At 40.2% G+C, this 15,319-nt stretch overlaps 3 protein-coding genes across 5 annotated transcripts; 1 reads left to right on the top strand and 2 right to left on the bottom strand.

The window, feature by feature from the left end:
* Positions 1-2,367: 2,367 nt before the first annotated feature.
* Positions 2,368-7,140, top strand: rogdi (rogdi atypical leucine zipper). Its single transcript, XM_028412001.1, has 11 exons — positions 2,368-2,531; positions 3,423-3,494; positions 3,583-3,665; positions 3,860-3,914; positions 4,002-4,082; positions 4,302-4,397; positions 4,500-4,598; positions 4,695-4,808; positions 4,889-4,938; positions 5,310-5,436; positions 5,538-7,140. Exons 1-11 carry the CDS (start codon positions 2,457-2,459, stop codon positions 5,577-5,579), a joined length of 894 nt encoding a protein of 297 aa, XP_028267802.1. The 5' UTR covers positions 2,368-2,456; the 3' UTR covers positions 5,580-7,140.
* Positions 7,141-7,574: 434 nt separating this feature from the next.
* On the bottom strand, positions 7,575-15,017 carry smim22 (small integral membrane protein 22). The gene is made up of 4 exons (XM_028413112.1): positions 14,904-15,017; positions 8,145-8,282; positions 7,983-8,053; positions 7,575-7,891 (listed from the first exon to the last, which is right to left on the bottom strand). Exons 2-4 carry the CDS (start codon positions 8,272-8,274, stop codon positions 7,844-7,846), a joined length of 249 nt encoding a protein of 82 aa, XP_028268913.1. The 5' UTR covers positions 8,275-8,282; positions 14,904-15,017; the 3' UTR covers positions 7,575-7,843.
* Positions 10,072-13,759, bottom strand: LOC114440607 (general transcription factor II-I repeat domain-containing protein 1). 3 transcript variants are annotated; one of them, XM_028413110.1, is made up of 10 exons: positions 13,135-13,759; positions 12,421-12,440; positions 12,205-12,335; positions 11,927-12,053; positions 11,276-11,442; positions 11,044-11,197; positions 10,874-10,960; positions 10,490-10,786; positions 10,368-10,407; positions 10,072-10,252 (listed from the first exon to the last, which is right to left on the bottom strand). In XM_028413110.1, exons 2-9 carry the CDS (start codon positions 12,431-12,433, stop codon positions 10,379-10,381), a joined length of 1,005 nt encoding a protein of 334 aa, XP_028268911.1. In that variant the 5' UTR covers positions 12,434-12,440; positions 13,135-13,759; the 3' UTR covers positions 10,072-10,252; positions 10,368-10,378. The 3 variants fall into 3 exon arrangements, with proteins under 3 accessions (XP_028268911.1, XP_028268912.1, XP_028268910.1); XM_028413111.1 differs by lacking the exon at positions 13,135-13,759 and having other exon boundaries at positions 10,490-10,543; positions 10,616-10,786; positions 12,421-12,565; XM_028413109.1 differs by lacking the exon at positions 13,135-13,759 and having other exon boundaries at positions 12,421-12,565.
* Positions 15,018-15,319: the final 302 nt, after the last annotated feature.

Here is a 15,319-nt window from a genome sequence, read left to right as displayed (position 1 = left end):
ATCAAAAGGTAAAAAGTTGTTAAGCCACTGACACACTGAGGTCCACACCCTAAAAAATACAGCTTTCCATTTAGAGATGGAATGAAGCATTCCTTACAGTGAAGAATCTTATTTGCAGGAAAGTGGCACATTTCTGGAACCGCCACAATCTGGATCAGATTCATGCTTTTCTGAAAATGTTTGTTAGGATTGTGGATGTTTTTTTCTCTGAAACATTTCTAGAGCTGTGAGAACCTCTACAGTGTAGCTTAAAATAGCTCCCTATGTACATAGAAGGATAAAAATGACCGGTTCCTTCATAAACAGGAGAAACTTGGCTCAGGTGTCCTGGCCCTGGAAAAGCTGAAGGATTAGACGGAAACGCCAAACAATCAAGCGAAGCCTTAAAGTCGGACGCCATGTTTATTTAGTCATATTTCAGTCAACTTTTCTGCTCTTCACACAGAGGATGTGAGTGTTGGGGTTCTGACCAGTAACCCACAGGGCTGTCAACTGGATGTTGCCTCCATTCAGGAGAAATAGTTCCTCATGGCGTTTGGTTCTTTCACGGTTTTATCAGTTGGAACTATAAAGAAATGTTTCATGAAAACAGAAATAAATAGTTGTTTTCTGTTTGCAGGGGTTGAAGTTTTTAAGTTTCCCAAACACACTAGTGTAAAGAGACATTTTTAGAACACAGACCTAAAATAGCACATTAGGCTGAGTAGGGTTCCGTTTTTGTATATTCTACAATAACCAGGAATAATTGAAACAACATGCTTTTGGTTTTGACTCCACAGAGTGTCTAACATCTGTGTCTTAATACTGTTGATCGTTCAGTTCAAATGTAAATGGTTTATAAATATGTTGCTTATATAACCTGGCTTATTGCATTGAAATGACAATGACTTGGTTCCTAGTAACAGAAGGAGGGTGGAACTTTGTTTTTTTTGGGGATATTTATGATTTTGTGTACATGTGGAAATACCAAGACTTTTGTGCTGTTTAATAAATCCTCTCCTGATTACTGCAATATAACTTTTGAGTTTTGCCTTATTGGATGTCAGATCCCTTGGCTGTTTAATGAGGTCCTGCACCTTTGTGTATTTTTTGGTATTCACAACAAAAATTATTATAATACAGCAGCTTAATCCAACGAGACCTTTTATATTGTTACACATATTTTAGGATGATGTTTTAAGATGCAAACTTCCCTGTTTGAAGGGATGTACAAAGTGTGTGCTGTACTCTGGACTTTGTTTAGAATTAAAAGAATTCTGGTGACGCCATCTGTGTTAGGTCACACTGGCCATCAGACTACAACATTAACCATGTATATGGTTACAAAGTAAAACATTGATTCAAATGAATATTACTGCAATACTGCTTGAAAAACATGCAAATTATTAAGAATATCAGGTAACATGTTTCAATCAGCAGGAGGCTGATAAATGTCATTTCATGCAGTTTTATTACCAGGAGAATACTAAAATAGATGGTGCTGAATGAATGATTTATAACATATGCAGTCCTTTTGTAAATAAAGTGGGAACCTGACAACACACTGTCTTAAACCACTGGTTTAATATGTAACTGTGTAAAACCTTCCTCTTAAAAGTAACTCAGTAACTGAAACTGTCAAATGCATTTATAAAAGTAAAAGAGGTGTTCTTTACATTTACAGTGAAATATATAAAAAAACATGCAAAAAACTCAACTTTAAATACCTAAAAAGTGTGCAGAGCTGAAACAAATTAATCTAATTAACATAAAACTGTCACTAATATCAAGAAAAAAAGGACTTGCACACAAAAACTGATTTTAAAACGTGCAAAACGACACGTTTCTGTGCAGCGAACTCCCAAACCCAGGCTTTGATTGGAGTCATGTGTTTTTGTCCCAAACACTTCATTGTACCAAATGTTTGTGTGACGCCAGCCGGAAGTTGTATTCCCAAATAAGGATAAATGGGCGGGTCGATTTTAATAGTGAACGTGTGACCAGCCGTGTGTTGCATTCAACGGTTGTGGTAAAAATCAACATTAACTATAATTTGTTGTGGTTTTGTAAAAACAGATAACAGAATACGTAAAATAACGCTGGATTTATTGTTGCGTTTGTATATGTTATGACAAAATTCCTTCATTTTTATATTAATATAATTAATGAAGGAATTGTATACATTGGTACTGGTAAGCGCCGCTTAATCGAGTCCTGAAATGAACGACACAATTATATAAATCCAGAAATATATAATAACGTTATGCTTTTAAATGTGACGTGTCAGCAGCGTCAACTAAACCTTATTTATTTATATTTGCAAAATATTTTGGTCGCTCATTCTGGTATTCGCGTACTGTCCGATAACCGTGAAGGCACCAGATCGTCCGCTAAGCTAGTACGACAGTGAGACTCCTTCACTCCATCAGAGGACAGCGTTTATAAGGGCGAGGGTGTCCTTCTGGTAACGGTACAGAATGCTGAATCCGCAGAGGTCTTTGTCCGAGCTGCCCAAGATGTCCGCTGCCAGTCAGGTGGAGAGAGCTGTGCTGGTAAGCTGTCCAGCCTCTGTGTCTGGGCTGCATCAAGGCTAGTCGGCAGGGAGACACGGCGCTGTACCGCTTGGCTAGCTGGGTCACCGCCCCTTAGATGAGACAAAACATTTCTTTTATTATCTCCCAGTATTTTGGGATGGATTTATCAGGGGACATGTTGTTATTATGGTAGCTGTTGTTAGCCGAGAGTGACAGGAGCATCGGCGCCGTACTGCGCAGGTGCTGTAGCCAGGGCTCGCGCTGTGACGGTCACTGCAGGTGATGTTGACACTCGGTGGGCCCGCGGTGACTCATGGAATAACCCGAGACACTGAGTGACAGCTGTCAATCAGCATCTCTCTGTTTACACTCTTTGTTCTGTTCGGACAGAAATCCTCATTAAACGTGTTATTGTTAATACTGCATATATATGTATATATATATATATACATATATATGTATGTATATATATATATATATATATATATACGTATATATACATATATATATGTGTATATATATATATATATATATATATATATATATATGTATATATATGTATATGTCCAACAGCCTGGGCTCATCCAGGCCGGTTTAATAGCTTCTCTCATTAGCACAACAGTTTTCAGCTGTGCTAAGATAATTGCACAAGGTTTTTTTTAGCCTTTAAACCCGATTAGCTAACACAGCAGTGATGGTTGCTGGAAATGGGCCTCTGCATGTAGATATTAAAAAACTCATTCACCACATTTAGAAAGTCCAGACTGTGTGTCTGATTACTTTAATACTATCTTCATTGAAGTGACCAAAGGCACATTGGGGGATCTGTAGGGATGGAGTTCCTCCTGTATGACCAGGCTGATGGGTAATGATGATATTTGCTTGTTTATGTCTTTATGTGTTTGCTAGGAGGAGGAGTTCAACTGGCTGCTGAGAGAAGAAGTGCATGCTGTCCTAAAGCAGCTCCAGGATGTCCTTAAGGTAAATACATGTTATGGATGCATACAGGTTTGTGTGTGTCTTGTAATTTTTATATATATAAGAATTGTTTTTCTTTTGTTGTGAACAGGAGGCATCCAGACGTTTCTCCACGCCAACACCAGGTCTGGAGAGTCAGCTGAAGCAGGAAAACTTCATCCTCGGCAGCTCAACGTAATGCTTCACCTTTCTTTCTGCCTCTATTCAGTTTAATGCGCAGTCACTGCACAGTTGCAGCTAGGTCATCATTAGTGAAAACCTCTCTATGTAACACTGTCTTCCTGTGGGGAAGTGGCTTCCCTGATAGCCGCTCTGAACGCGCCGGCCGTTTCAGCCATGTGGTTAGAATGTGATGTGTTGTTTTGCAGCATGGATCAAGTAAAGGGGGTGCTGACGCTGCAGGGAGAGGCTCTGTCCCAGGCCGTGAGTTTGTATCACTCCCTCTTTATGAAGATGAAACCGTTACTTACACTGAATGTGTGTCTTCAAATGGTTTTTTTGTCCCTCCAGGACATAAACCTGAAGGTTGCAAAGAGCAGCCAGGCGATGCACTTTCAGTTCAGAGATGACAAGCAGTGGAAACTGCAACAGGTAAAACACAGTGTCGCTGTGAGGATTATGTGGCACTTCCAGAACTCCTGGGAATGTGTTTTTTAGTGCTTTTCATTTCCTCCATATACATTTTAAACTTCAATTCATCAAGCTGATTCTGAGAAAGGAAAAAGAGACGCATGTCTACGACAGCAGCACACATGAAAGCTCCGTACCCATCCCTCTCACAGCCTCTTCTGGTCTCTGTTATGCTCCTAGATCCAGGATGCCAGGAACCATGTGAACCAGGCTCTGCAGCTGCTGAGCAGCCACGATGACAGCTACCACTTCAAGACAGGGGCGGAAGTTAACAAGGTCTGTCTCTGGGCACCCACCGCCTGTTGAACTTAGTACAGAGCTGAACGTGAGACTTCAGCCCTTCGCTCTTCTCTTACTCTTACTCTCTGCTTTCAACAGCTCATGGATGCGGTGATGCTTCAGCTGACACGAGCACGAAACCGCCTCACCACTCCAGCCTCCATGACGCTGCAGGAGCTGGCCACCAGTGGTCTGATGGTGCGGGCCATTAGATGCACATTACCAGATGATAAGAGTCCCTGTCACAATGTTACCCTGAGACACTGATCTGTGTTGTTTTATTATTCTCATCAGAAAATGTTCACCCCTCCCATGCCCGGGGATGTGATGGTGAACTTTTATATTAACTTGAGCAAACTGTGCCTGACTGTGTACCAGCTTCATGTGCTGCCTCCCAATACCACCAAGGTTAGAGCATGCGACACCCCGCAGCGCTATGTGAACCTACACGTGACTGATGATTAATGAGTTTCTTCTCGTCTCCTCAGAATTTCAAGCCATCTGGAAGCTCAGTGTTGCACAATCCTGGAGCGATGTTGTAAGTCTCATCCTTCCTTCCTTCCCTATCTTTGCGCTCTCCAGACCGTCAATATAACAGCGTGGTTAAGTAGATTGCCAATTGTCTGTGTACATTCAGGATGTAACAGTTGTTAAATGCTTGATTGTGTTTGACATGGATGTGAAGCTTCACCTCGTTATCATTGTTGTGTTGTAACAGTGTATGTTTGTGTTCAGATTGGTGTTATCAGTGCTACTCAGTGTGTTTTGAGTAACAGAAATAATGAGGAACACACAGCAAACACTATGTTATGAGTGAGTGGAAGAATGGACGATCAGAGCACAGCATCGCTTTACTTCCTGAAATCCTACAGATCATCGTGAGCTTGATTTTCACACTTTACTCCACAGCGAGATCAACGGCAATCGCTTTGAAGTGAGCCACGTTCACAAGGTGGAGTGCGTGGTTCCTTGGCTCAATGATACCCTGGTGTTCTTCACCATCTCTCTGCAGCTCTGTCAGCAACTCAAGGACAAGGTGTGTGTCTAAGAAACATTATTAAAGCTGCACTAATCCGTATTATACACTTAGTAAGTGTGCTCCTACACCCCCCCCCCCCTCTCTCTTTCTCTCTGCAGATATCCGTCTTCTCCAGTTTTTGGAACTACAGGCCTTTCTAAGCCACTTCCAGTCAATCCTCCAAAAGACCGGTCACAACAGAACTAACCGCTCAAGTGTAAGGGACATCCTGGGAAGGTTTTATTTTTATATATACATATATCTATATAATCATCATGCAGTCATTCTGTCTGAAGTGTTGCATGATTACCAAAAAGGAGTCGGTGAGTCCCTAATATATCCACACTTGCCATTGACATTCCTCGGATTTTGTGTTGATTGCATCTCGCCGTGCTAGCTTGAACTTCTCAGTGAATGAATGTTGTAGATTTATTAGATGGAACTATTTTTGTTGCGCTAATTTAGTATTTATCCGGTTGTTATCATCTGTTGTGTGGTAAGTCTTGCACTCAGGGTCGGAGGACTGAACAGCACGGGGATTTTTATTTATTTTATTTTATTTTTTTGCTTTGAGTTCCCTCACAGCATTTGTGTTCATGTGTTGAATGTAAAGCTGGTACAGGAGAACCAGCCTGGATTGCCTCTCCTGAAGTCTCTACCAGAGAGCAGCTGCTGCTTCACATCCTCTGCTACATATGTCATCAGGTCTCCTGGCAACCATGCTATCAGTGAGGGGTATCTAGGTAACTGTAGAGACTTTTTCCTCTCCCAACATCTTTGGATGCCAGTAGAGCTGAGTCCTTATCTACCATAAGAAGGCTAGCCACCTGGTTAGACACAGAGGATGAGGTTTTTGAGGCTGGTTTGCTCTTTATTTATCCACATTCAGATGAAAAGGTACCGTTTCAGTCATTCCAACATGCAGAGCTGTGAGAAAAGGCAATATAGCATTAAGAAACGATGCCCTGCTGTGATCTGTTGAAGGAGCATGTTGTTTCTTTTCATTTGCTGCCAGTACTGTGTCATGTTTGTGTCTCGGTTCCAGTGTCCACCTCCTCGGTCTCTCACACGCCTTCCTGATACGCCGCAGCGGCTCAGGTTTCTCCCATGGTGACATTAGCAGGTGATGTTAACGCATGTGTTGCTGAACGGAATTACCCACAAGGCATCGTGATAAAGCAAGGGTGCCATGTTGGGTCATGTGACCTGCTACAATCATACACACATCACTGATCACACAGGTGATGTCAGTTACACTCTGTGAGGGTTAATTCATATCATTTGCACTGTGGTAGATAATCCCATGTTAATAATCTGCCTGGGATTAAAACTCTATCTTTATGTTATTAAGGCGTTAATCTTTTGTTTCCTGGCACTTATATATTGCTTTGCCAAGTCCATATTAGAATCCTATCATAATGATGGTAACTGTAATGTGATATGAGAGACACTGGAGTTGGATCAGTGTTTTGTTTTTTGTTTTTTTTTTCCTTAATGGCAACTCACATTCCCTTTCTGAACGATAAGCTATTTGTTGAAGTGTCTGCTGTGTTCATTTTTTTTATTATTTTATTTGTTGTTGATTCCCTGTGAACCACAACACTAATCCAAACATGAACAAATGACTGCGTTCCAGTTAAGTGTTAATCTATTGAAAAATGCCTGTCGTATAAAAATGTGGAAATGATTTATCTGTGCAATAAAACTGTTTTAAAACTCTGACCTCTGTGATGAAGTCTCCTTACTGCCTGCTGCTTTGAATGTGGCTCCATTAAACTTTAGTCTGCACTGTTTACACATCTGACAGCTGTGTTTTAAAGGTCAAGGGAGCACACTACCTCTCTTTACTTTGTTGCATCCTTGATGTAACACACACACAAAACCAAAATAAACATGACAAGATTTTAAAGTATTGGACCATTTTTGACAGCCTAAAGCTCCGTGTTTTCTATTATAAGCAACTTCAGTTGTTTATTAGCACAGATATTTCTGAAACATCTCCAAAAATGTAATGTGAGGATCTATGTTCAAACATTGTCAGTTAAAAACAACTGGTGGTGTATTTCAAAGACTCCCTCTCCTGTTCATCTATCACTCTTTTCGTCTGTTTCATTGTATTATTGAATCATGATGGGAAGACAAATAAAAGACATGAACAGTGTGCAAATTTTACATTTTATTACTAAGTAAAAACGTCATTAAAATGTTAATATCTGTGCAAGAAAACAAAGAAAAGGAAATTGTATTCAAATCAACAGGCAGCTGTGTGTGGTATGCTAGCATTAACCCTTGCATAGCAGTCATAAAGAGGGTGCGCTTGATTTTCCGACTGAATAGAATAACAAGTTGTTGTAAAGTGCAGACAGGTGAGAGTAGAACCGAAGCTGCCATTTTGGCACAGGAGTCAGTCAATGAGGCCCCGCTGTCAGGGCTGCAGAGCCATGTTGTCTATGCCAACCTTCCTCCTGCGAGGCTGCCGAGGAAACACAGAGGAACCCTTAAAGTGCTGTTATAAGCTCTGGGTTAAAAGAGAATTCTTTTTTTTAACGTGGTAGTGCGTTTACCTTGTCTTCATCACAGCAGCAGCAGCAGCAGCAACGGATGAGAACCAGGATGACCAGCAGAAGTACCATACCTGACACGTGTGTGGAGTGATACGTTTGTTCAACGAGGGGGAAAAAAGGGCCAATGTGTCATTTGAGTGTTTAATATGAACCTTTACTTACCGATGAAAATGAAGAAGACTGCAAAAGAAGCAATGTCCCAGTCAGACTGGAAGAACTGCTTGGACTGCAGTCTGGAAACCACATCGTTGAACTGCTTCTCAAAGTCCTGCTGGATGTTCTTCTGATCCATCACTCGGCCTGCTCTCAGGAAACATACACAGGATGACACTACGGAGTCGGATTCACACAATCCAGAACAACACCAGACAGAGAAGAGGCAGTGGAAACACAAACGTTATCACTGGATTGATTGTAGCCCTCAGTGACTACCAAAGAGACCAGCTGGCCTACCCAATAAACGCAGTGAATAGGGTGATGGTCCGGGTGTATTCTGCACAATAAATAACTCCCAGTTGATGGTAAATAAAACGTCTTTATTCGTGTCTGGACTTGTCCTCTTACAGTGCAGAGTTCTCATTACAAAACAAACGTAGCTGTGGAGTTCATTGTAATGAAAAACATGAACAGGCCCTTGGTGCGTGTGTCATGGTTGGAAAAGTGTGTGTTTGTGTGAAAGAGGTGATCAACACAAAAAACAACTTGACCAACTCTAACCCTGGGATGCAGTTCCTAACAGTGGTGGAGGAAGTACTGAAGCTTGGTACTTAAGTAAATAATTAAGTAAAAATATACTTTTGCAATTTCCCCATTGTGGGACTAATAAAGGTATTCTTAATTCTTAAGTAGAAGTGCTACATCAACAATCCTTCTTAAGTAAAAGTCTTAAGTACTTACTTTTAAATGTACTTAAAGTATTCAAAGTAAAGGTACTCACGCACTGAATATGTATGATTGATTTCCATTGCAAAGGATCTGAACAGGTTAAAATAATCAAAGAAATCATCTTAAAATTAAAATGGACCATGCGTAGTTAATGTACATGTTAAGTCCAGAAGCAGCTATGGACATGTCTGTGTGTCATGAGGCAGGCTGTGGGCATCAAGTGAACAGAGAGGCTGCTAATAACAAACAGGCATTCAGCATGTTTACTGTGTGAGTGTTCCTGCTGTAGATTCATGTTAATCAGACACTAGAAAAGGGCATTTCCTGAAGAAAATGCAAGTTTGATTGCTGCAGCTGAAGCGTTGCTTTGAACGCTGATGTGAAGGATTGCTCTGAATTGCTGAGAATCAGAGCAATTCAGAGCTTTTTATGCCTCTGTGTGTCAGCCTGTCACCATGGTAACAGCAGAGAAGACCTCAAAAACCACTCCAACTTTGAGAGCCTGGCATGAGGAAACGATTCGGAATTAGAAAATTCTGAATACAAGTTTGATAGAGCTGCATCTAATGAGCGTTTTAAGACTAAAACGGAGTCTGTAGCTTGAAATTTGTAGGAGATACATTTGGCAGATGACCCTCGTTGAAGGGCTCTCTCATAGACTCCCATGTTAAAAATGACACCGAAATTGCCTAATATTTGAAAAACTATTATTTTTGAAAAAAACTTGAAGTAGACCCTGAATGTCCTCTGTGAGATGAACATTTTGATAGTTGAATGGCTGAAATCGGTCAATGTATGCTGAAGATACGCTGCGCCAAAAAACATACGGAAGAATAAAAAAGAAGAAAGAGGGTGAAGAACATTAGTTTGATTGCCTAGCAACGGCAATCAAACTAATTAATGGATGGACCTGTGTTAGCAGACAGTAGCTAACTAGTTAGCTAACTGAGCCAGCGCACCGGCATCATGACTGAGGCTCATTATAGAAACCCAGCTGGCAGCGTGACACCACCTCCATGCAGAGTCTGACCTCACATCAGTCCAGCACCGTGTTCATCAAATGTAACAAGTAACTACAGACACTGTAGAAATGTAGTGGAGGAGAAAGTACAGCTGCAACATGTAATGGAGTAAAAGTATAAAGTATGCACTATTATTTATACTTGTAAAGTAAAGTATAAATACATAAAGATTTACTTAAGTACAAATACTTAGTTACTTTCCACCACTGGTTCCTAACATTGACATATTTCAGGGTGTTCTGGCGGTGAAGGCGCAGTGAACGGACTGTGATGGCACACTGGGACCACGACCTCCACTCCCTGTAGCAGCTGTCCTCCTGCCATCTAAATGGATGCGGCGCACACCGTACAGATTGCATTGACCTATTTAGGTAAAACAAAAGAAATGTGTTTATTATATGTTGAAGATAATTATATAAAATTAGACATCCTGGTTATAAAGAAACAGATGTGAAACAGTGGGTGGATTTTAGTGTACCTTGATCTGCATTAGGGGCTGTTTGTGTGGACTCTTTCATCTGCAATGTTAAAAAATATATTATTTTCTATATTTCTTTATGTATAATGTTAAATATTTATAACTAAAACATCTCTGTGTACCTTCTGCATCCATGTCCTCTGAGAGTTCCTGTGCTGTGCTGCACTGTGCTGCATCTGAATGACAAATTGAAGCAAAAATGTTTGTGTGATATAAAATAAAATAATGATATAATAACTTCTGCTTACTTATTTGAAATGAAATCTGATTGGCATGTTTCAAAATGGTTTCTAATTGGTTCCTTCCATAAAAAGATGGTTTCCTGAGGGTAAGGCCATTCGGCAGTCCTGCAGCTGTTACAGTCACGCTCTGATTCATCAGAGACTGGTAGGGGAGTCGGCCTGTTCCTCCAGCCTCCTCTGAAACACACACACACACACACAGGTTAAATATGTTGACAGTAAATGTGTCAGCAGGTTGAGCGGAAACACAGAAAATATACTCACTATACTTTTGGTTGAACAGCTCCTGCACTTTTTTAATCAGTACGTCCACATGGTCTTTGGTGCTGGGCGACGCGGCTGATGCGCAGGCTGCAAATATAACAACAATTAGAAAACTGTATCCAGACAAATAGCATGTGGAATTTAAAAAAAAAAAAGGCAACAAATGTCACCTTTATAGTGGAGTCCGAAGTCGTTCACTCCGTCCATTGCATCGAATAAATCGGTGGCTCCTTTGCTGCGCAGCTCATACACCTCTAAGCTTGAGTTTTGTGGGTCAAATAACAAAATGGAGGACTCCACACCCAAAGCCTCGAGTTTTGACACCTTTGCAAAAGTATAATTAAACAACGATAAGCTATTGTTTTGATGTAAATAGTCAGGAAACACAGCTCCCCTCCGTACCTCGATCTTTAGCTGCTTCAGGTGCTTTTTAATTTTGAGCTCCCTCATCTCAGGGCTCAGGTCCTCGGCCTGTCCCTGTAGCCTCAGGGCTGCAGCTTCTTTAAAGTATTTCTGCTTCTCGTCGTCCCCTAACGTGGCCCACCTGCCCTTGATGTCGTTCATTGTGCCTGAAAAAAAGCATAACGCTATAATTCAATGATAACTTTTTAAGTAGAGCACTCATAAAGGTAGGGTAGGAGATTTTGAAAACTCAGTGAGTCAGCCAGATTTTGAACGTAAACACACGCCCCTTTCTCTCGGAGCTCACCCCGAAGCCACGCCTCCCAACCACATGGACGCGCATCACCTGAAGACGAGCTGCGGTCTGTGACTTCGGCCATCATGCACGTACCTCTCTGGTGCGCGCAGAGCAGGAAGAGAGTGACAACCAGCCAATACTCCGCACAGGGTCGACCCGGAGGATTGGCTGATGTTTTTAGTGTTTTATAGCTTCCACAGATGATTCATATTCTTCGTTTTAAAGCAAAACTGCCGAACTAATTGGTTGCTATCGGATTGTAAAGAGAAGTTACACTAATTTAACAAAAAGTGCATCAGAATGAAATCTCCTACCCGACCTTTAATGTACATCTGCTATATGCTGCGTCTCACCTTTGTTTCTCAGAAGGTCCCTACAAAACAGATTGTATGGCGACAGCTCGCGTGTGTGGAGTTTCAGCTTTGTGCGGCGGGGCTCAGAAGACGTTTTAAAGCACCTTCTGTAGTTTCCAATCCAGTTCTGAAAGAGACAAAACAACATAATAACACTGAGTTACATTACACACATGGATATTATCAATATCAATATTAAAAATGCTCAAATAGGAATTAAAGACATATATGCCTCTAATTTTACTATTAATACAGCACAACATGTATTTAAACCTTACCTCTATGACACAGGGTTCCAAACCAGTAGCTGATGCTGCTTTTGGTATTATCGGTGAACCAACACGTGTCATCCCCTCCCGAAAAAATGACTTCAAAATTTCCCTTTGCTCCTCACGAATCTCTGTTCTCCCTGGTTGATTAACAAAGAAGCTAGTCAGCAATGAATTAGTAAGAATGAAAGGCGAGTGGATTTATTCACAGTGCAGGTGGCTTACCTCTACGGGCCATCGTAGACCTGAAAATAAAAAACAAGATATTAATTTAAAAAAAAAAGGATTAAAGCCTAAATTTGAATTGTTTATCATGGAAATGATGCATGGTGTTTACTAAAATAAACATACACGATAAGCTTCTATTTTACACTCACATGTGAAGAGAGAGTGAAGCCACTGAACATCCCACATGTTGTGTTTACAAACACACTAGAATCCAGATTAGACGGATTCACATACACAACATACTGTGTTATATCCAAGATACTAGTGCGCATGTAAACACGCTCCATATCCGGCTACAAGGAAACGTGCACAAAGCGCTGCTCATCACATCTGGACTAACACATCTGTGCAGCTGCTGCTGCTACAGGCTTCAGAGGTTTTAAAACTCGAACTCACAAACACGGAACATACATGTGATGTCGCGAGCTAATCTCCAAGCTAATGTGGACGTTCAGGAGGAAAGAGCTGGGAGCTGTTGGTTTGTTTTTGCTAATGCTAAGCATATGCATCGATCTGCTAATTAGCAATGCTAATCACTTAGCTACGATTAAAAATAAAAAAGATTACGCTAGCGGCACAAAAACGATGATGTATTATTAAAGCGAAGTGCGCAGAGGTCACATGTCATGTAAACACGTCACACTGGTTCTATTTATTCCGTTTTAGACAAATGACTATAATTATAAATTCATTCATTTTCAATGGTCTTACCTGAAAAATGCGACGTTATCCTTCAGACTTTGAGGAGGTTTAGCGGTGTGCAGCCGTTTTCCTGCTCGAACTGGATCTGGAGTCTTTCAAGTGTCAATGATCAATGATCAACCATATGAATGGATGATAACGGCCTGGACCTACTATAAGGATGATAACGTTGATAACGCCCATTCAATCCAGCGATAACATTCGGAACCTCCTACCAACAAATCATTCCGGAGTTTAAATATCATTTCCTCTAGAGAATCACACTTTTCTTCCGGCGTGTACAATTAATAAGTAAATACAAACCATTTGTTTAACATTCTGCAATGAAATGAATCTGATCAATAAAGCGATTAAAAAATACAAATAAAAAAAATACTGGATAGTTCACCAAATGGCGGACCGCGGTCCGGGTCCGGAGCCAGAAGCCGTCCCATACGGACCCGAACCTATAGTCCAAAAAGCAGGTTATTCTTTAAAACCTGACGGGGCGCTTCTATTTTAACTGCCGCAGCTTTCATTGACCTTACGGTAGTGGTTTAGCGCATGAGAAAACGCACTGACCAATTGCATACGAGTTTATGCACCACACGTGATAACTCTCAGCCAATCAAATATGGGCATTTCAGGTGGTAAAATTTGCGACTACAATACAAGTAGCAGACAGATTACACACGTGAAAAGACGAAAAAGTAAAGACAGCGATACACCGGGATTAAAGTGCCAGAACGGTCCAGTACGGCATCCCGGCAGTTGCTATAAATAAATAAACGTTCGGAAAACGATTAAATGATCTTATAGTTATGTTGTAATTTTTGGGAGATGCAGTCTGGTTGGTTCCATCATTTAGATATTCAATAGATCAACCAATTATCCCAAATATCCCCTCTCCCTCTCACACACTCACCACTTTTTCTGCTGAAACTGTGCATGCACAGAAAGTTGCATTCACAGTTTCTGTGACCTGGAACATCAGTGCATTCAGAATTTAGTACAGGGCTCATTAACCATCATTGGATGGAGGAGGATGAGGGAGGAGAGGACCCAAACAGAGGATTACAGCTTACCTACTTTTATGTAATTATTGAAAGAACATTCTACAGCTCTATATTATGTGACAAAAATATTGTCAAAGTTTTTAAATTGTATTGTATTGTACTACCGTTTTGGTTCCATGCATCCATCCAACCACATATATATATATATATATATATATATATATATATATATATATATATATATATATATATATATATATATATATATATATATATATAGATATTATCATATTTGCTTTGCTTCGAGAAATGTTCTCCAACTGGACCTCTTCAACTTGAAATTGAATACCCCTGCTTTATAGTAAAGGTCCATTTATAAGGAACTGTAGCTGCTTCTATGAGGATTTGTTTATTTTTATGTATGGCTGGACTCTGACTGTTTTATAAAACAATTTATATATTAATTAAAAAATAAATGAAATACATAAATAAAACCTTTGTAAAATAAATAAATCAACACCTCGTTACGGAAACAGATGGTAGTATACCGCTTAAAAACTAATATTTCCAGTCTCTGGCTATTTCCTGAATCAGATCACTTGTTGTTTTGACTACCCGGCACCATCATGAGCCATTATTATCACAGTGCCAGATTTCTCTTACAGAGGCACAGGTGATCACAGAAAAGACCAATTTAACCTTTTAATTTAAAACAACAACAACAAATGATATTGAATTATAAACAGATGCTTATTTTAACATCAGCGAAGAGAAAACGCTCACCTGTAAATGGAGTCCTGACTTTTCCTTCCGGGTACGAAGGTGCACCTGACACACCTGTTAAACACTGACGCACGATTGGACGGTTTTTTTCTCAGTTTTTTTAGTCACGTAAAGAACCTTACTTCACTGTGTGTCCATTTTTTTCCCACAGAGACTTATGAAGAGGACATACGACAAAAATACGAATCTAGAAAAGTACAGTACATCCTAGTACATGTGGTGACGAGAAAACATAAGAACGATTGACTTACGTCACAAAAAACAAAGTAGATACTGATGAAAATAGATTAAAAACAAACGTGTAGTATATACAGTATTTTTTAAACTAACTAAATAATATAATTTTCATTTTTTTAAAGTCATAACATTTGTAATTATTTGATTGGTTAAGGGGGGTGGGTGGGGTTAACTAACCA

This window comes from Parambassis ranga, chromosome 8 (genome assembly GCF_900634625.1).
Source record: "Parambassis ranga chromosome 8, fParRan2.1, whole genome shotgun sequence".
Taxonomy (NCBI): Eukaryota; Metazoa; Chordata; class Actinopteri; family Ambassidae; genus Parambassis; species Parambassis ranga.
This window is presented reverse-complemented; position numbering and strand designations above follow the sequence as displayed.